The 21,051-nt window shown below is 42.4% G+C and overlaps 1 protein-coding gene across 3 annotated transcripts; it reads right to left on the reverse strand.

Moving 5' to 3' along the window:
* Window positions 1-885: 885 nt before the first annotated feature.
* Window positions 886-20,811, reverse strand: ngfa (nerve growth factor a (beta polypeptide)). Of its 3 annotated transcripts, none has more exons than XM_027026682.3 (3): window positions 20,607-20,811; window positions 2,417-2,525; window positions 886-1,885 (listed from the first exon to the last, which is right to left on the reverse strand). In XM_027026682.3, exon 3 carries the CDS (start codon window positions 1,872-1,874, stop codon window positions 1,188-1,190), a length of 687 nt encoding a protein of 228 aa, XP_026882483.1. In that variant the 5' UTR covers window positions 1,875-1,885; window positions 2,417-2,525; window positions 20,607-20,811; the 3' UTR covers window positions 886-1,187. The 3 variants fall into 3 exon arrangements, with proteins under 3 accessions (XP_026882483.1, XP_026882481.1, XP_026882482.1); XM_027026680.3 differs by lacking the exon at window positions 20,607-20,811 and adding an exon at window positions 18,278-20,157; XM_027026681.3 differs by lacking the exon at window positions 20,607-20,811 and adding an exon at window positions 6,985-7,150.
* Between the last annotated feature and the right edge of the window lie 240 nt (window positions 20,812-21,051).

Genomic DNA, 21,051 nt, shown 5'->3' on the forward strand with positions numbered 1-21,051 from the left:
AAATATATAAATCTGCATTGTATAATGAGGTGTATATAGTGAGCAATTAAACAGCTGCACAGTTTGGCAATGCCCTTTGCTAGACCAGTACTATTCTAAACACTGACTAGGTCTTGGCATGGGGCTTTTGAACATTTACAAAGCACAGCACCTAGTTGAAACTGGATTCTTGGCTTAAACATTACAGATCCTCAAATGCCTCTTGCTATTTACGGATGTGAGGAATTTAGTTTTCAGTAATGAAATTAAATGTATTGGTGTTCCGATCAGAACTACACCTCACTTGTAAGAGAAGCAGTTTGCAGTTGTGACCAGCTGTTCATGGACTCAAACATCTAGCTTGGGCAGCGCTTCCTTGGCAAAGCCCTTCCACTGTGCTAACAGGAACCTTGTCTTTGGTTATATGAGACATAAACGCAGATGTTAATTTCTTCCCACTGAAGAGACATACGCTGTTGGCTGTGCCTATGTGGGAGATGGGGTTAGTGTTGATGGGAGCCCTGCAGCACACAGGCCTGCTGTAATTGTGCTACGAGGTTTGGTAACTATCGTCTTTGAGCGCAGCTAATATAATACCAAGTTGGACCTCTTTTAGAGATTCCTTCACACACCCCCACCCCCTCCACAACTCGGTCGGGTTGTTCCTTCACATGCCTCCTCAATGTTGCTACTCCCCATTACATAACCAAGCATGCCGCGGTTATGCAGTGAACTTTTTTCAACAAACATTTGTCTGCAAAAGACAGAAAAATCGATGAAGCGTCGCCCAGCAGTTTCAACTGCAACAGTTCTAGCACATGTTTTTGCACAACAGTCTTCTGCTCCAGCTAATTAACAAGCAACTTGGCACGAGAGAATGAGAAGTCTTTCTTTGAAGTACTGAAGTGTTTAATAAATAACAGCATGAACAACAACACAACATAAGCTTGCTTGCTTGATGTATACTGTATATACACATACATATTTAGAATTTGACTGTATAAACTATATAAATATGTCATGCAGTCGTCATAACTTAAAAGACCAATAATTTACAGTGTGAGGTAGGGTGGGAGGGGCTGGGGTGTCATACATGAAGAAAATAAGGGGGGGAGTCTGATACACTGTATTGGCAGTATGTAGTTTTGTACTGGAGGGGCGGATGAGTGAGGCTTTGTTGAGAAACATCACGCACGCACGTCGGTCGGTCAGTGCCTCCATGACTTTCGGCTGAGAACGCAGACGCATGCGGCGTTGATGCGGATGAGCCTCCAGGCGATCTGGTTCTTGAAGGACGTCAGCGCCCGCACGTACGTGTGTGTGTTGGTGCAGTACGAGTTCCAGTGCTTGTTGTCGATGCCTCTGCAGCCGGAGGTGCCGGCCTTCACCCCGCTGGCCCCACGGCCCCGTGTCGCCCCACTGGGCCGGCTCACGCGGCACGTGGTCTCGTAGAAGAACTGCTTCTTCACCACGTTGTTTATGCGCACGTCAGGAAGCACCGTCACCTCGTTCCCCGCTAAGTCTGTGGCGCGGGTCAGGTTGCCCACCCAGTGGTTCTCGCTGTCACACACGGAGTACTCACCCCGGTGAAGGAACTCGTTGGCCCTCCGCCGCACTCGAGCACTGCGGGAGCCCGCCATCTCGCTGTCGGAGGGGGCCACGTCACTGAAAAGGACCCGGGGTGAACGGTAGCGATGCTTATTGAAGAGTTTGGGGTCAACGGTGGGGATGAGGTCATCGTAGGTGGAGTCTTGCGGGGAGTGGCTGTAGGGCCTGGACGAGTGCCCCTTTCCTGCATTCTGATTGGTTGGCCCCTGTGCCTGGGCGTGGCCCCACATGTTCAGTGCAGCCTGGACGCTGATCAGGGAGAGCAGGACCAGCGTCGACGACCTCATGGGCACACGTCCTAGAAAGAGAGAGAGAGAGGTACAATGACTGTGGTGGTACTGTGCTGGGGTGTGGTACTATGGTATAGTGACTGTTGGTGTGGTTCTGTGGTTTGGTGACTGTGGTTGTGTGGTACTGTGGTATGGTGACTGTATTGGAGTGGTACTGTGGTATGGTGACTGTGGTGGGGAATGGTTCTGTGGTATGGTGACTGTGGTGTTGTGTGGTACTGTGGTACTGTGGTACAGTAACTGGTGGTGTGGTTCTGTGGTATGGTGACTGTGGTGAGGTGTGGTACTGTGGTATGGTGACTGTGGTGTTGTGTGGTACTGTGGTACAGTAACTGGTGGTGTGGTTCTGTGGTACGGTGACTGTGGTGAGGTGTGGTACTGTGGTGTGGTGACTGTGGTGAGGTGTGGTACTGTGGTACGGTGAATGTGGTGGTGTGTGGTTATGTGGTATGATGACTGTTGTGGTGTGTGGTTATGTGGTATGATGACTGTTGTGGTGTGTGGTTCTGTGGTACGGTGACTGTGGTGGTGTGGCTGACCTGTGAAATGTTCCTGGTTGAAGCGAGGGGCCTGTGGCCTAAAGCCAGTGTCCACTGCTGGCTGAGCCCCAAGAGCCTGCCATCAGGACTGGCCTGTGCGTCTTTCTCTCTGTAACACACACACACACATACATAGAGACATAGAGACTGGATGTTACGCAACACGTAATGTAGGTATAGGCTGACGTGAGCAGATGCAGTTTTGGCTAGGGTTAAAACTTTAGCCACTTGTTATGGTCTTGCTACATGTAATGCGTGACACTTCTAACTCTACGAAATGATTTTACAGTTTCATGGCCCACTACAGTATCTTATTAAATCATCAGGATTTGCTTTTATGTGGCAAGGTGCAAAATATCGTGTGTTACACGTAGATCCTGGAAGCCATAATGATTAGTCTGTTTGTGCTTTCCCCAACAACCATCCTGGCCTCACTATGCCAACAGGGTTGCCAAACACATTTATCACCCTGCCTGAAAGGCCCTGAAAACCTGGCCAACAACAGAACGTTGCTCTCCTTTGATTGGGCTACATGGAACCTGCTTGTTGGATTAGTATTTTAATTTCAGTTCAGTACTTTAAAGCGTTTCACCTTTTCTGCAAGTAGCCTAAACTATGTTGAACTTTATCACCAGTCAGTCCTTTGAACCGCTTTGAAACGAATATAAATCTAAATGTGAGGTTTATATTAATGGTTTATGAATTCACACTACACGTATATATATTTTCAACCTGAATCCAAATCAGAATCAGATTTAGAGTCAGAATCATAATCAGATTTAGAATCAGGATCAAAGTCACTGATTTTGCTGTTATCTTTCAGGTATGGGAATTTACTTTGGCCTGATGGAAACTGTTCAACAGAGTTCAACACTGGCAGAAGAACTGAAATTACTCACAACTATGGAATAGATACACAAGGCACAGGGCAAGAACACATTAATACACTGCACAGAATATACACAAGGTTCAAGGGGAAACATTTCGCAGGATATAGATGAATCCTACAAAATAAATCCAAATAATACAGTGCAGTTGTATAAACCTGACAGTTTAATACTGTTGACTATGTGAGGCACTGAATCAGTGATAACAATTCTGTGTTTTTTTTCCCTAAAGCATTTTCTAGAGGATAGCTTCTGAAATAAGCGATGCTCAGGGTAGGTGGCATATGCCGCAGGCCTGATTCACTGCTCTAGACTGGGAGCCTAATCGAGTGCTCTAGACAGGAAGCCTGATTGACTGCTCTAGATTGATGGCCTGATTCAGTGCTCTAGGAACTGAAGGGATAGAAGGTTACATCTGCTGACAAGCAACCTTACATTCTGTCCCTGATCTTTGTGTTTATAAGTGTCAGATATGAGATATTGGATATATCTGGGTTTGGGTGGTTTGCAATGACAAATAGTTGATCTAAATCATAACCAGACAAATACAGTTTTCCTTTATGATGACAAAGCTGCAGATTTTGGATAACAGTAATAAGAAAGACAAACTAACTCCTGCTCCAAAGGTCTGGCTATATGTTATATGGAATCAATTATACAACATTATAAGAACTCAGTATCTCATGCAAAATGGATAAATGTGTTTTTGCTCAACAGTGAGTCACAAAAATGCAAGAAATAAATGCATTTACATTTAAATTCATGGCATTTGGCAGATGCTCTTATTCAGAGTGACTTACAAAAGTGCTTTGTTATTTACTCATAGGATGTATCCCGGCCAGTATAGTAGGTTAGAGTTCAAGATACCATTGAACTAGAATACTGTTGAAATGCAGGGATCAACGCTGATGCTTAGAAATGCAAAACGCATATAAGCTCTATAACAGACAACGATAAGTGCAATAAGAAACATTACCCTACAACAAGTACTAGAGTTTCAGTTACTCAGCATATGTGCAGGATCAGTGGACATTTAAATGTCCCACAAATACATAAGACTTCAGTCTGCGTTTGAAGACTGCAACGGACTCTGCTGACTGTACAGCCAGTGGAAGTTCCTTACACTATCTGGGAGCCAGGACAGAGAATAGTCTCCATGCTTGTCTTCCATGACACTTCAAGTACTCGAAGTATGGATACCTTGAAATACCCAAATAAATTAAGCTAATAAGATGAAGTACAATCCATTCACAGCTCAGCAGCAGTATTAATAAATGGTGAGCACAGCATTGCCCAACTACTTAAAGTCTTTCATCAGTGTCTTCAACTGACACCTGGATGTCCACAGGTTCTGTTCCTCTGTTAGATCCTTCAGGATTTGGAATCACTCTCCATTGGTGCTTTGACTTGCTGTCCAGTCTAGTCTTGTTAGGATCGCATGCAATATTCGAGGATATATGTGATGGCCTCATGTACACGCAGGGCAAAGCAAAGCAATAAATTCGACATGGTAAGCCAAGAAACTCCTAGTTTAATGATAATTACTCACGATACACCTGTCCAACAAACTAACCTAGAAAACTCCTCGGACTGGTCATTTCATTATTAGAATATTTGTAATGAGTAACTCAGCAGTTGCTGGCTAGTGAAAGTATGTTCCACTGCTTCCCAGTAAAACAGGAAATCCTAACGTTAACCTAAATGCACAGGACCTGATAGAAATGCACAGGACTGGACATTGATTTCAATGGTGTTAAAGCCCAGAGAAATTCCAGTGTATACACATAAGAGGTGATGGAGTGTAACATGGGGATAAGAGATGCTTACCGCCCCCTAGTGCAAATGCACAGTGAATAATGATTTTTGGATTCAGACAGAACCAGCACATGCAGTACCAGTAAAGCCAGTGTGTGCTGTGTGTGTGATCCCTGATCTTAACGATCATATGCTATGCCTCCCTCATCAAAGGCAACAATGTAAAATTACATCCTTATACAAAACCATGTACCAGCTGCAACATCCAGTGCGTTTTGAATGTAGATCACACAAAGCACTTCCATGTTCGTCACTAGAAACTGTTTATAAACACAAGGGAAATGTGTATTGTGTGTGTATCGCATATTTATAGTGAATAGAGGACACACAAGCCAGTCCTGACTACACGCTCTTGGGGTCAGGCTGCAGTGACAGACAGAGAGAGAAGATAGCAAAACGGTCCCTTTGTGAAATAGGCTCACACTTCATGTAATATAAATCCAACCATATAGAATCAGATCCATCTGTTGCATTCCATATGTCTCCTTTGCCGGGACTTTGTACACTCACAGACATGATTCTGTTCCCTTTATTTGTTTTTCCACAGAAACTCTATTTGTTTTCGAAAGATCACACAACCACACAACAATGTTTCCCAGGCATATGCAGCTGCCATTAGAACGAGACAAAACCTGTGCGTAGATATTCAAGACAGAATGGGGTGACTGGAGTCCACCCTGCCCGGCCCCGGTGATCTCCAGCTCCACAGCTCGTGTTGGTTAGCTGGATGCTGTGTGAAGGCGCTGAGATGGAGGGTCTCAAGCCTGGTTGTTCTGACACACTCCCTCTTACCCCGGGCCAACCTTACCAAGTGCCCCACGACACAGACGCTGACACAGGCCTGTTGGACCACCACAAGCTGGCAGGGAGTTGGCATGCACCGGTGTAGAACTGTTTTGAACCGATACTAAAGAGTTACTAGTACAAAAAAAAGTGTGATTATTTTTCATTAATATCTTTAATTGAAATTTAGACATGATAAAATTAAGAATAACTGTAGTGCATAAACAGTTATTGACATACTTATACGTCAGAAGTGCAGCGTTAGCCTTCCCGCCATCTCTTAACATTAAAGCACAGTATGGTTTACTGATGAAATACTGAATTTCTAATCTACTGACTACTGAATTTCAATTAAGAATGTGTTTTGGCCACATCAGTCAAGAGTGATGTACACATCCTTCGGTTCAGCAGACACCCAAGCGACTTTAACAGACCAATCAGATCAGTGTACGTCCTGGCAATGTGCACACTATGGCTGTCAATGAATCCTCAATCCTGTGAGCGGGTGTCTGCTGAGAGAGTTGTGAAGGAGTGAGTGAGCTGACTTCACACAGGAGCTCAGAGCATGACACCACTAGAGAGCGGTAAAGAGCTACATTACCCTTATATATCTGAGAATAATGCAAAGTATTCAAATTCTTTGCAGTCTTGATTAAACATGGCAACACGTGTAACAAACACTTCAATACAATTAAAAATACTACAAAATAACATTATAACTTTCTTAAAAACTCTTCTTGTTAAAAGAATGCGTGATGTTTGCACAGTGAATATCAGCATGGATGGCTGGAATTCTGACTGGACAATTTCTGACAACGTCTCCCGGTCTCCTGTCAGATTCGGTTTTGACAAGACACGCCCTCAGTTTGCATCTGGAGCAACTCAAACGTGTGTGTTATAGTACATATGTCACCCAAAAGCTTCCTAGTTTAATGGCCTGGACAAACCACAGATGACACACTCTGCTTTGGCTAAACACAGTCTTCCTGCTGGTCTCTATGCCATCAAAACAGCTATTCTGGAAGCTGTAAATTCAACAGTGTTGGCTGTTCAGTTGTCTACACCATTCCACATTTTACATACCTGGAGCTTTTTATCCCAAAAGGACACCAACTCAGTCAGGCGCGCATCACTCCTCTGTCAAATGGACCGTGTCATTAGCACACAGTATCACAGCGATGGGGGAAAGACATGGCACCAGTAGTTCAGCTTGTCCCAAATCAGTAGTCTGTCACATCAAATGAACAACTGTATGAACAGCCAGCCCAGTTGAATAGGACTGAATCACCAGTTTACTTAATACTTAACATGTATCAAAATTCATCCAAAGAATTGGTAAAAAAATGCCACATATCCACGGCCTTCGGCTTTACAGTGTTTGTTAAATCCTAGAACTAGTCATTTTCATGAGGAAGACATTTTTAGCAGGTACCAAATTTCAAGGGGATGCATAAAGCGACAGGTTAGTCCAGAACTGTTGACCAAAACATGACACACAGTAGAGCTCCACAGTACGGAAATATGGAAATGCAACACATTTTAGCAGTACCCTGCAGTACCCTGTTCACACAGACAGACAGAGATACGATTCTCTCCAATGAAAGAAGAAAGAAACAGTAGAGGAGTTTTAGAACAAACCCGAGTGCTCTTTCTCAAGTGTCCGCATATGTTCTGCACATCAGGAATTCCAGGCTCAAGCCTACCCCCCAAACAATAAAATACACAAGGCATATTTCCAAATGCCATTTACGAGTGAGTTGCCACTTTTCTGTGGCCTGCTCCCCCCACGATGTGTAACTCCCCCCCCCCCCCCCCCCCCAGCATGTGCAGTCCATCTAAACACACACTCGCTGGATTGATACCGGATGACGAAGGGGAACCTGTATTTACACAAAGCCTAGTGCACTTTGTATTTTAACGCCAAAAATATGTGCTCCGTGCTTGCCATGCTAGATCCTGGAGCAGCTCCGTCGCCAAAGGTCAAAGTGGTTTGGCGAATCTGTCTGACTTCAGGAAATAAGGTTACTGGGCTTCTCTAGACCCCCCCCCCCCAAACAACCCCACACCCACCATTCCACATCCATCACTGGACTAAAACACAGCCACGGTGCAGACTGGTACCTGGTGCCGAGTTTAGAAACGCAGGGTGTGGGTGGGTCACGGGTGGAGGTGCTCCATGTGAGGATGCCTGATTCAGTGTCCATGCATGTCTGAAGCTGCTGATTGCTGTTTCATTGAAGCGGAACCATAGCAAGCTTATGACCCTGTAAATATTAACCATAGACTGAGAATGGGAAAGTTAGCAGCTCATCACTGTTGACGAGAGAGTTTGAAGTTTGTCACCATAGACATAGGCATTAGAAAAAAATAAGACCATACAATCTTCATTACATGAATGTGATCTGACTGCTGTAATACAGGCACATCTGACACACTAAGAAACAGAAGACAGTAGGATACTAGCACTGTGTGCGTGGAGCCAGGACAGATGACAGGTGCCTCGGCAAATTTAACATGAACCTTCCCTTAAAAATAAAAGAAACTTTTACTTTGTCAACAGATTTTATTATCTAAAGGTATTTAAAAATAATTCCATGCATCCATCAAGAAGAAGATTAATGAAATTATTTTTTAAAGAATGTATTTATTTAAGGTGAACACATCCTGAAAATAAAATGTAAAATTTGCAACTAGTACTATGAAAATTTGCAGCCTAGCTCTAGTTAAAAGACCTGCATGTAGTTCTGTGATAAAACCATACAGTGTGTAGCTCTGGATTAAAGCTCTGTGTGTAACTCTGTGATAAAACCATACGGTGTGTAGCTCTTTGTTTAAAATATTGCTACACACAATAAAAACAGCCTCTCAGTATTCACATTCCTCATTGGGACTCTATTGGAGGTCAGATTAGTTCATTTGCCAATTTGTACACACCGCATTACTGTATCAAGCGTCAGATAATCTACCGTCCTTCAGGAAAAAGGACATCCTGCTACTGCATAGTAAATGCAGCACATGTCAGTCAAGAACAACAGCCTGTTAAAAGATTGGTCGTAGGTGTCAGTACAGGCTTCTGAGGTGCTGACTGCAGCAGGGAGATTATGAAGGAGTGCTAAAGAGTGATGGTCCCATCCCTATCACCAAACAAATGGGAGAGAGAGGGAGAGAGAGAGAGAGAGAGAGAGAGAGAGAGAGAGAGAGAGAGAGAGAGAGAGAGAGAGAGAGAGAGAGAGAGAGAGAGAGGGGATGTTTTAAAGGGATTAAAAAGATAGAAACTACAATGAAAGGTTACCAGACTGAACAATTCACAAGTAAAAGTAGATTTACGTTTCATTGTTGCTGGTCAGTATTGTCTGTCTGGATTTTATTTGACTCACAGGGTGACTGCACGTTTACAAATGAAACAATATAAAAAATATTTTTCCCAAATCCATCTGGCAGTAATTCAGGCCTTAAACTATTGCCCAATGTGTTAAAACCTTCTTGAGTGTATGCTGTGTTTTTATTCTGGTCTCTTGGGTGCACTGTGTGTTAATACTTTAATTCATACTTAATACTGTAACTGTAAAAAAAATGTGTCATCATCAAGCCATAGTTTTATTATGGATGTCTGTTACAGCATGGATCTCAGCTCTACCTGTAGAGGCTAAGAGTGATATATTCAGTATTCATTCAGTAGTCATATAGAGTGATATATTCAGTATTCATTCAGTAGTCATATAGAGTGATATATTCAGTATTCATTTAGTAGTCGTATAGAGTGATATATTCAGTATTCATTCAGTAGTCATATAGAGTGATATATTCAGTATTCATTCAGTAGTCATATAGAGTGATATATTCAGTATTCATTCAGTAATCATATAGAGTGATATATTCAGTATTCATTCAGTAGCATCTGCCACTAGCCTCAGTCAGTGAGAGCATGGGGGAGGGGCGTGGCTAAGACTCCCACGCTGACGTGCACCTCCCTGTAGTTGTATTAGTGGGTTGTGTGCATGTATCTAGGTTAGTTCAGATGTGTCCTCTTGTATGTAATTACCATGTTTTGCAGTGTTGCCGTCTGTGTGCTGGTTGTCTTCACTCATTAGCCCTTAGTGTTAATTAAGTTCCCATAGTTAAGTTCCCGTAGTTAAGTTCCCTTTTTGCCTGTTTGCTGTGTGTGGCCTTTTCAGTAAAGTGGTATTCGTAAGCTAGAGATCAGATCGTCAGAGTCTTCTTTACTACAATATACACCTATTAACTACAGTATATATATATATATATATAATCAGAAAGGTTCTCTCCAATAACTTTTTCTGTCTTCTGGTGTGAGAGTATAATTGTGTAATTCATCAAATGAACAGTAGTCTGTTACGGTTTCTGTTAGTAGTAAAAGCAGTTTGTTCTCCTACCCTGTAGCTGTTCACTGAGCTGTTCTCCTACTGTGCAGCTGTTCACTGAGCTGTTCTCCTACCATGCAGCTGTTCACTGAGCTGCCAGGTTCTTTAGGTGTGCCTCTCCTGGGGATCTACCCATGGGCCAACAGGCCTTCTCCACTCACGTCTGTGTACGCAGAAGTTCACTGAATGATGGTAATGCATCTTGTCCTCTGCATGGTTCTGCCATATTTCCAGGCTTCTTTCATGAATGACCCCCTTTTTTTTAAAAAAAGAAAAGGGGTGGGGCAGGTGAAACTTTGTGTGTGTGTGTATATGTAAATGCATATATATCAGTTTCATGCTGGATTAATAAGTGTTTACACAGACAGTATTTACAAGTGGATTTAAAGTATAAATGTACATTAAAAGCTTCAGCTAACACCTGCCCTTTGGTCAAACCCAGGTCCCTCATGAAAGAGGCCAATAAAGCTTGACACATTGTACACAGACGCGCGTGCACACACACACACACACACACACACACACACACACACACACCAGGCAGCCACCCACACACATGCTCTTTTGCTCCTATATAAACACCACATGTAAATGTACAAAAAGTGGATCAAAACTAAATATGCATGAATAAAGGTTGCAGTTGTTAAAAGCTTTAAAGCACACCCTGTAGAGACAGACAAATGTAGTGTACTGTTGGGTTTCCGACAAGTCTGAAGGCCACATAAGAGAACTCCCTGAATTTCACAGGTCAAGCATGCATATTTGGAAATATACATTTCTGGGTTTACTGTAACTTTGTCATTGTCTCTAAAGGAACTATTTTCAGGTAATGAGAGAAATAGGAATGTTTATATTTCACATTATGGAGAAACAGCAAAAACCAAGACTATGCCAGCCACCCCCAATACTATAAAATATTATAACCTACTATACACACACAAAACAAAAACAGCATGGTTTGTATGTGTGTTTCTTAAACACTAAATAAACAGAATAAATGGAAAAGTTCTTTCATCTGAATCTCTCCATGTAGCAGCAGGTAGAAAAGGAATCGCAGTGCTAATGTTTATCAGGCCACGTAGTGATTCTGCTCAGCTTCCTAAAATCACTGTACATTTAGTTTGAACAAAAAACATTTTTGGTTGGTTTTAAATGCAAGCAGAAAGACCTGCCAGTTGTGGAATGGTAAATTGGAATTTTGATGTTTACACATCAGGCTAAACTGTGTTAACTTAATTGAGTGCTAACTAAAATACCAAATGTCAGACAATAGATAGACTAGTAGATTCAAATTTGACTCAAATTTCCAATTTGCATCATAGCAAGGAGCTGGAAATAAAATGAAATGAAAGGCTAAGGGAGAGAAGGCTCTCTCAGGAGTACCAACCACTGTGCAAGTTGGAATAGGGGCATAGTTCCACCAGAAGAACTGCTGTGAACCATCACCGTGCAGCCCTCAGCACGGAACCCAGAGGCAGGCTTGGATCCCTTCATTGGCCCATATCACCATCCAACCCAAGAAAAACCAATTTATATGATTTTGGATTAGATTAGACAGACAGATAGATAGACAGATAGATAGATAGATAGATAGACAGACAGATAGATAGATAGATAGCATAGTTGCTGCTGGATTTGTGCTGCATGTTGTGTTTGCACTGAACTCGCTGCAGCAAGAAATGAATAAACAGATGTTTCTGCTCACTGGTCTCTCAGAGTGCATGCACAGCCTGAGGGGTTGATGTTATTTATCTTTCTTCCCTCCTAGGATGTTGTTAAACGCTGTCCACCACAGAACGTATGCCACAAGTTTAGGTAACCATTTAAACCAGCTCGTAGACTACGTGTAAAGGGTTACAGAGGGGCAATGTCATTATTACATTTCCGTAGTAAAATATTATGGTATGAAGAAAAGTACAGCTCTTTAGTTTTAAAGCGATGGGTATTCTTAAGTACTTTAATGTGTGTGGCAGTAGCAGTCAAAAGAACAGAGAAAAAAAACCCTCTTTTTTTCTGATTCTATGATTAGACACACCTGTGTGTATAAATCTTTGCATAAATCTTTCAGGGTCATCAATGGATAATGCAAAAAAAAAAAAGTACTTCCAAGCACAAAACATAGTCTGTGAGTCTGAAACCCACAGAATGAATGACTTTATCTCTATAGTAAAGCCAAAGAATTCTATTAATAGATACAATACACGCATATACATCTAGCAGCCGGTTTCAATACATGTTCTATGGTTGGAAATAATTCAAATAAAGTTCAGATAACCAGCTGGCAGTGCTAGAGTATCATTTTCATCTGCTAATCCTTTTGCCATGAGCTGTGTTCAGTATCACCCAGAGTAACAGTTACCCTTTATTTATACTTTACCAACACCAAGCTCACTGCAAACCTGTAGTCTTTCTTAGACAAATATTGGTGGATCCACAAATCTATTAATCAAAGAGATCGCACACTTCATTCTATATCATTTATCATGGTTCACCGGACCATCAGGATGTTTCTTTTGGACAGAAGGAGAGCAGAATGCAGATGCTGGACAGGCTCAGCAGTTTGGCCAGGTGGAGCGATGTAACTGTCCCTAATGTACATTCAGCTTTAGTTGGATTGCTGTGTTATGATATTGCGATTGCATAACCGTTCCCTGGTCAGCGCAAACAAATGTGGCACGTCGCTTCTGCTCATGATAACTGACATAGCAGTGATTTCAGCCCCATGCATAGTGCCAGCGCAAAAGCTCCGGGAACATTAGCTCTTTTGTTTTCTCATTAAAGTAGCTGCCAAATCACCCGCTTCCTCTCAAACTACAATGTTTTTTCCTCGGGTTTCCTGCCTTGAGCTGCATTTGCTATAATGCAGAAAGAGATTTCACAGTGCATAAAAAGGGACAAACTGCACATAACTATGCATGAAAAGAAAACATGCTCTCTGTAACTATAACTACCAGAGAGTAAGACCGGAGTATTTCAATACTCTTATGCATGTGAACATCTGATGCGCTGTTTTTGGCCTCTGTGCTATGCTCCCTACCCAAACAAATGATGCACAATTTTCTCATAGTTATTTGGTGCCAAAGCCGTTCCAGAGTAAACGGAGCTAATCAGTGTAATCTGGGAGAATTGGCCAGCCTGTGCTGACAGCCTTTCTGAATGCACTGAAATTAAAATGTCAGGCTATAAACACAAAAAAAGTTTAAGTATTGCTAATACAGTTTCCTGCTTAACTTAATATAAAATGTGTTGATTAGGTTAATATTTAACTAGTTACCATGTGGATGATGTAGTTTGTATTTGTTTTTGGTCGAATCATATGCATGGTTTCCAAATACTAAAATATATCAATTAAATTAATTAGGCAGCTAAACAAAATCAAGTGGGACATAATGCTGCACATGTTGCTGAAACCCCACGTAAGTCTAAAGAGAGTGGGGAGTTGCACTGAACATGCACGGCTGTCATGGCCTGTAGGAACACGCTCATCCCCAGAGGCCCACTGCAGCCTGTGAAGCTGGAGAGTGGGACTGTGTTTAATGTCCTCACAGTGAACCGTACCCAAGTGTCATCGCAAGGGTAGGCCAGAGAGAGCGAAAGAGGAGCCAGAGAAGAGCCAGAGAAGAGCCAGAGAAGAGCCAGAGAGGAGTCTGAGAGGTCAAGAGAGAGCCTGAGAGGAGCCAGTCCTGCCTGACCTGGAAACAGCAAGGCATACATGACTTGGTTATGTCAAATTCTCACCATCACACTTTTGCAGGTTTTTATTTTTTGTTTAATTTTCAGAATGAATGTGGGAGGGAAGACCTTGAATGCAGAAACCAACACATTTTTTCCCCCCTCTGGACTGTGGAACTTAGTGACCTTGACATTCAGCAGTGTTGTCATGACAGCCGGCTCGCAGCTTGGCTAACGCTACACTGCATTTTTCTTAGTTGGCAAGAACTTCTCACTGTGCAGTCCTGAGGCAGCTGGCCGAGGGGGAAGGCGTCTGCCAAGAGGGGAAATGTACCTGTCGCTCTCCACTTCATGCCGACGTGTTACATCTCTTGGTGCAGGCGTTTTTAATCACCAGCACTGTTTTGAACTTGAGCTTCTGCTGTCTACACCCCTCATATAAATAAATAAACTGGCGACTAAAAACATACGTGCGGAGGTTTTCCATGGGACAGCTTGATTTTGAAGGGAAGTGAGTTTCACGTTTCATGTGCTTCTCCTGCGCCTGTCGCTGCGATTGTCACGACTTCCAGGAGAGCGGGCAGCTGCATTTCAATTCATCTACATCGCACGGCTGAAACGTTAGAGACATGATGTACTTGTTAATGCTGCACCTTTTTGCATTTAATTCATGCAATAACAGATTCATTGATAGATGCCTCATACTTGTTGCTATTTTCCATGAGAACACTTGCATTGTTTACTGAAGGGCACACAGTCATTCAGTACGACATCACACACTATGCTTTTTTAGTAAGTAGAAAAGGATGTAAATGTTATTTTTGCTGTATTTTTGCTGATCCTTTAAATTTGGGAACGTTATTGCAGCAATGAGCAGCTAATGAGCAGAAAAGTTTTCTTTACTATTAACTTTTTAAAAAATGTTTGTGACTATTCAGAAAATCTATTCTATTTTGGTGTGTAGCCAGTGACTCCAGGGAAACAAACCACTATCATGCTTGAGATCCACAGGACATCTGAAATAAAGTCCACGTGTGTCCACATCTTAGTCAAAATAAAGGAAATCAATGCAGCCTTACAGCTATGAAAGTATTCAGAGCCCGCAGAAGCTGGGAGAGAATGCCAGAGTGGCAGTATAAACCATAAATGATTTAAAGTAAAATATTTTTACCGTAACGTCTCACAGTAATGCAGAGCACCCTTAAATCAGCATGTGCCTTGGTGCCTCCCTACCCACTAGGGCAGGCGTTGCGGCTACACTTTCCCATTCTGCACTGGGTAGGCCCTTGCCACACTTCTTCAGCAAGACTAACGCCTTTCCTTTGGTCCGTGACTAGGACCACCACTGCAGGAGACCCTGTAGTCCGCTAATCATCGGGACCTGATGATAACGTGTGGAGGTGCGTGAGGAAAAGGGAAAAAAAACTCCACACCAAACATTATGAGACAGGATTAATGGGTTAATCCTGCAGCTGTGAATATTATTCATCTGGAGAAGTGAGATGTGTGTTGACTAGTTTCTCACTAACACAATAACGCAATTCCACCCAGCAGACATTGCCTGAGAAAGTGTTTATGGGGGGGGGGGCATATTGTTATGTAGAATTATTGTAGTAAATTACATCCCATTACACTTTACTGAGCATACCAGAGCACTGCTGTACTTTTGAGCTTCTAGAAAAGTGACTATGTGTTTCCTGAGAGAGATTTGGACCAGTTACAACTATTTTTAACAATATCCACTGTTGCCAATCTGTTATACTAAAACTGCATATTAACAAGAACCTGATTGGATGTTAGCCTATAATGCCTCTGTAGCATTTTACTGGTTTTACATAGTTTTAAAAGCCTTTTTAAAAAACATGGTACTTCTCTTGTATCTGTTTTGATGTTTAGAAAAACTAAATATCATGAAACATAGGAATCATGAAAATGAATTCTGGTATGATGATATTGTGTTTTAGTTATTTCTCCTGCCGAACGATGGCATTGGGGTTTAGATTTGGGCACATTAATACTGCAAACAGGTAGTACAGCTCCCAAGAGTGTGAGGCAGTGTGACCAGTAACAGGTCTGTTTCTTATTGCTCTTTGAATGACACACACTTAAATCCCTCATATATTCATATCAACATTGACTTAGAAAATGACTCAAAACAAGAATAAGGAATTGCCAAACCATCTGATTACACTAAGCATCCAAAGTGAGGATTTGTCCTGTACAGTTAATTTTCTTATGTGTTACTCCTCTGTTGTTGTAATGACATGGCACTTTGACTTAGAATAATGTTGTGGCGCTTTTGCTATGTGTCCATCTGAAGTGACGATAGTATTACAAACTATCAGGCTTACTCTTCCATTGTCTTCCTTCCTGTACACAGATATTTATGTAAAAAGCCAGGATGCAAATGTATGATGCTCTGGAGTGCATATTTTATCATGATTATTTTATATCATCTTAACTTTGCCGCATTATTATAACCTGATGTGACCTCCGGGACACGCTGTCGCTTTCAGAACTATTAGGCTAAACAGTCAGTAATGATCTTCCCACAACAGGATGTTTGAATGTCATTTTGTATTGTGATGGCACAAATAAAAAGGCCTTGAGGTTTGTTTAATGTGAATAATTTAGTGATCGCCTCCCACTGCTTTTTTGTCCCAAAGAGCACAGAAACTAGAAACCAGACAGGTGAAAAACACTCTAACAAATGTCTCCACCATTCTTGCACATGAAAGTACATGTCTGCTCGTCCACTTGCCAAAACAATCTGTCAGAGCAGTAAAGCAGACAGGACCCACCAGAGAAAGTGGCGTAGCAAGCTTAAATTCAGGTGCGTTTGCAATGTCAGTCACATGTGTGTCTGCAGATAACCTCATGTAGAGGCAAGCACCGCAAAGCAGGTCAAATCACCACAGGAGGCCTAAAGACGACAAGTTGAGAAGGGAGACTGTGTGGCGAGTCTTTGCTGGAATTAGTGCAGACAAAGAACACGTGCTGGGTAAACACCAGGATGTTATTCCAACAGCAATCCCTGACCGAATGAGGAGCCATTAATCAGAGTAACCCACTTGTATATGGAAGACTTTGATGCACTGTGAATTCACCGGAGGGCGTGCCGGTGGAACGTGTTGCGTGTCACGTCAGTACCCACGAAACACTTGAGCCAGCACCGAGTCTGAACGGAGCCCAGAGTGGCTGACAGGCGAACCGCATGTGTGGTTTGTCTCAGGGATTTGGCAACCAGAAAAAAAACATGACCACATTCATTCAAACACCCACACATGGAGGGAATGTATTTAATCTGACTACATCTTCCAATAAGAATTGTAATTGTTCCATCAAGGGAACATATAAGCCTGAAGTAGATTCTGGCAATTAAAACTGTAAGCAGGAAATCACATATTTTATAGTTTTGAGCACAAAACCCCACAATTTTAGTGCCCAGTCAGTTCAGTCTGCTTGCTGTGAGTAGCCCATAGAAAGTGTGTATATATTCATGTGTATTAATCTTTGTGAGGTGATTTTATTTATGCACTCAAAACTTACTGAGTGTAGTAAAATGTTCTGTGTTACCAGAACATGAACATGCATTTGAACATGCATTTAAATCTTAACATCACATTTATGCAAAGGCCTTATTTTATGTAGCTGATGGACAATGTATTCAAGTTCTATGTAAACAATTTCCTAATGCTTATTCTGTAGAATTTGCTGTTTTATTATATTTTAATTATTTGTAATTGTTTTCCCATTTCCAGCTACAAAAAACTAAAATGCATTAGGACTGCTGAGGCCAGATCTAGAGGCTTTGGGGCAGTTTAGTCAGGAGCTATACTTAATCATATACGGAATCAGATTTTTTATATCATTGCAAACATTCAAACAGCAAACCTGTTAATGAAACAAATAAATTAAACAGCTTTGAGTTAATGCACCTAACAAGATTTATTAATTTTTTTCTGTGTGGGACAAATATTAGTTGAAAAACTGTGACACAAACATAGAGGGACAAAATTTATGGAAATGTCTGAAATAGTTTAATACATGACAGAGGCCTTTATTTATTTTAAGGTGTCCTCCATTATTCTTGTAGCTTCGCTTATGCAGGTCTAGAAGTCGATTTCAAAGCAGTAACATCTGAACGTTTGTGCATAAGGCTGGGTGGATTCAGTGTAACCCCAGAAGGATGAATACATTTTCCCTGACGTGAACTCTTTGTCAGGTCAGTCCCTCCAACACAAACACCACAAAGCTCATCCTAAACACAGCTCTCAGAAAACAAAAGCAAACAAGTGTAAAAATGCCCAAGCTTGGCTTACCAGAGCCAGAAGGCTGTCCGAATGCACAAACACACCACGAATTCACCACGAATACGTTAGCCTCTGAACATTCCAGCTGTTTGAGTTACATCAGTAGCGACTTGAATTACCCTCTGGAGGGTCTGTGTCTGTCGAGCATTCCTGCAGGTGAACATCCCCTTTCCTGAGGATGTCAGAGAACTAACATTTTACGATGATCCCTCTGCAATTATGCTTCGGGGAAACGGCTACTGGCTTCTCTGTTACTCGATATTTACCACAGTGCTAAAAAAACTAAATAAAACAACAATTTCCTAGAAACTTTCTGTGAATTAAAGCATGTTATAAAAATATATCATTTCTATGTGGAGTCTGAAAGTTTCTGCTCCACATTGCAATCTACATATTGTCACTTTTGTTTCTAGCTATGAAAGTTGACACGAAAGTGAAACTATGAAAGTTGTCGTCATCGCGTAAAAACACAGTCTACTCAAGCAGTGTCCTGCGTTCGAGTTAACTCTAATGTGACTACTCCATCCGCTCCCCTGGGCTCACTTCTTATTTGCCAATCTTTTTACGTATATATCGCATCAACAGTCGTCTTCAAAATGTGTGGGCCTGCTAAATCAGGTTCTGAATGGGCTGGTGTAACCCTGGCATGACTTCAACTCCCACCTGGCCTCATTAGAAGCTCATTACCTCCCATTACTGTTGCAGCGTGCTACGCTGGGTGAGCACATGGCTACAGAGAGAAACCTTTAATTCAGGTTCAATGGGAAACCTGAGACACCTCATGAATAATAATACACATCATTGTAGAAGAGGAAAATAGCACTGTCCATCTGCCCGCACACAGAAGAGTGTCTGGGGAATTTGAAGAGCGCATACACTGGCCTTGCCTGTGTGCTGGACTTACCCTACTGTGCTATTAGGAGAGTCGGAACTCTGCACAAACCTCGAAATTATTTAAATGTGTGAAAGCTTAATGAAAAAAGGCACTATCATCGGTTTTTACAAGATTGGAATAGTATTCCTTTCCCTGAAACACTGTGGCAAACCTTGCTCATGGTGTAGGGACGCATTATTCATTACAGATGTTCACGGAGTTGTTCTGGTTTGGTTTTTTTTGCCTGTTCACCACTGTTTTAGTTTTTTTGCCAGCCGAACTATGGAGCCAGTCTCTGAACTCATCTTCAGTGGTTTTTCAGTCAACCTCACTCGTGCTGATTTCATACGTTTTAACGCATGTGCATTTTTCCCCTCCGTTGCCGTGTGCTTGCGTGTGCTGCGTTGCGTCTGTCGGGCCTAACTGTCAGCTGCAAAGTCCGCTGACTTGCTAACCATCGTCCCCACCCAGATGAAAATGATAAACGTCTGTAACATGTTCCACGTCTGTTGGAGCAAGCAGGCAGATAGCAAGCCTCTCTGTGTAACATGAGCAGGTCGTTGAAGAGATGGGGTGAGAGAAGAGAAGAGAGGAGAAGAAGAGAAGAGAGGGGGTTGAGGAGATCGAGAGGCTTGCAGGGCGGTAGGGGGCAGCTGTTCTACAGAGTGCCCCCTCACTCCACTGGAAAATGTGGATGGATGAAAAATTATCTCAAAGGTTTGAGAAGATCCTTCTTCACCTGATAGACCATCTCTCCTCCTGGTGAACAGCAGCTAGTCTATAATCTCCCCCACAATACACACACACACACATACAGAAGCCCCCGTCTACGATGCCTCTCTCGCTCTCTGTCTCACACACACACACACACACACACACACTTTTTAAAAATATATATAGCAGTAAATACTTAAGTGGGGTTTTCATTAGACCACAGAATATTTAAGTTTTTGCCACAGAATTTTATTCAAATGAGATCAATTTACAGACTTCGAAAGTGCTTGCCCTACTTTTTAAAGACTTTCTCTCCATATCTCAATACTCTTCAAATTATCTTTTTTCTGCAACCAGTTCACCTTGTGGCATTTGAATCAGTTTATTTAAATCTTTGTGTTCTTGCCAGAAGCATCTCAGGTCTTCCTTTTTAATTCACATGGGATCAGTTCAGATGGAGCGTCTCCCTTTAGCTCAGTGACAGGTAATGAGAGGAACCACAACCACAACCATTCCAGCATTCACACACATGTAACCTCTCAAGTTACACACACGTCACCTTGCAAGTTACACACATGTAACCTTGCAAGTTACACACGTCACCTCGAAAGTTACACACACGTAACCTCGCAATTTACTATACGTCACCTCGCAAGTTACACACACGTCACTGCGCAAGTTACACACACGTAACCTCATAAGTTACACACACGTCACCTTGCACGTTACATGGCAACACCCTGTACTTACCTTAGAACCCTTCACCACTCTCCCTCTCTCAAATGTTCAGAGAAAAAAAACCCCTCCAAAACCAAAGTTAATAGTCCAGCTCTCACGCAGACTTTATCCTCCAAAGCCCAGTCCTCTTGGCTCTTTCAAAGATGAGTATCCAGGGTGGTGTGCCAGTCACCCTCTGTGCGCTCTCTCTCTCTCTCTCTCTCTCTCGCTCTCTCTCTCTCTCTCTCTCTCTCTCTTCTCTCTAGGAAAATTGATTGTTCTGAAAGTTAGAGTCCCACAGTTCTTCCCTCAGCTTCCACAGTGGGAGCCAACAGGTCCTAGTGCCTCCCCCTTCGTTTTCCTCCTCTTCAGCCCCTCCTTTCTCTCCTGTTCCCCAGGCTGCAATTCGGCAGTGCGGCGCTAAGGGCAGCGAAGCAGAGCGCGACTGTGTTTTGGTTAAACTTGCTAGAGATGATTC

The sequence above is a fragment of the Electrophorus electricus genome, chromosome 24 (assembly GCF_041902795.1).
Source record: "Electrophorus electricus isolate QZ-2024a chromosome 24, ASM4190279v1, whole genome shotgun sequence".
NCBI classification, from domain to species: Eukaryota; Metazoa; Chordata; class Actinopteri; order Gymnotiformes; family Gymnotidae; genus Electrophorus; species Electrophorus electricus.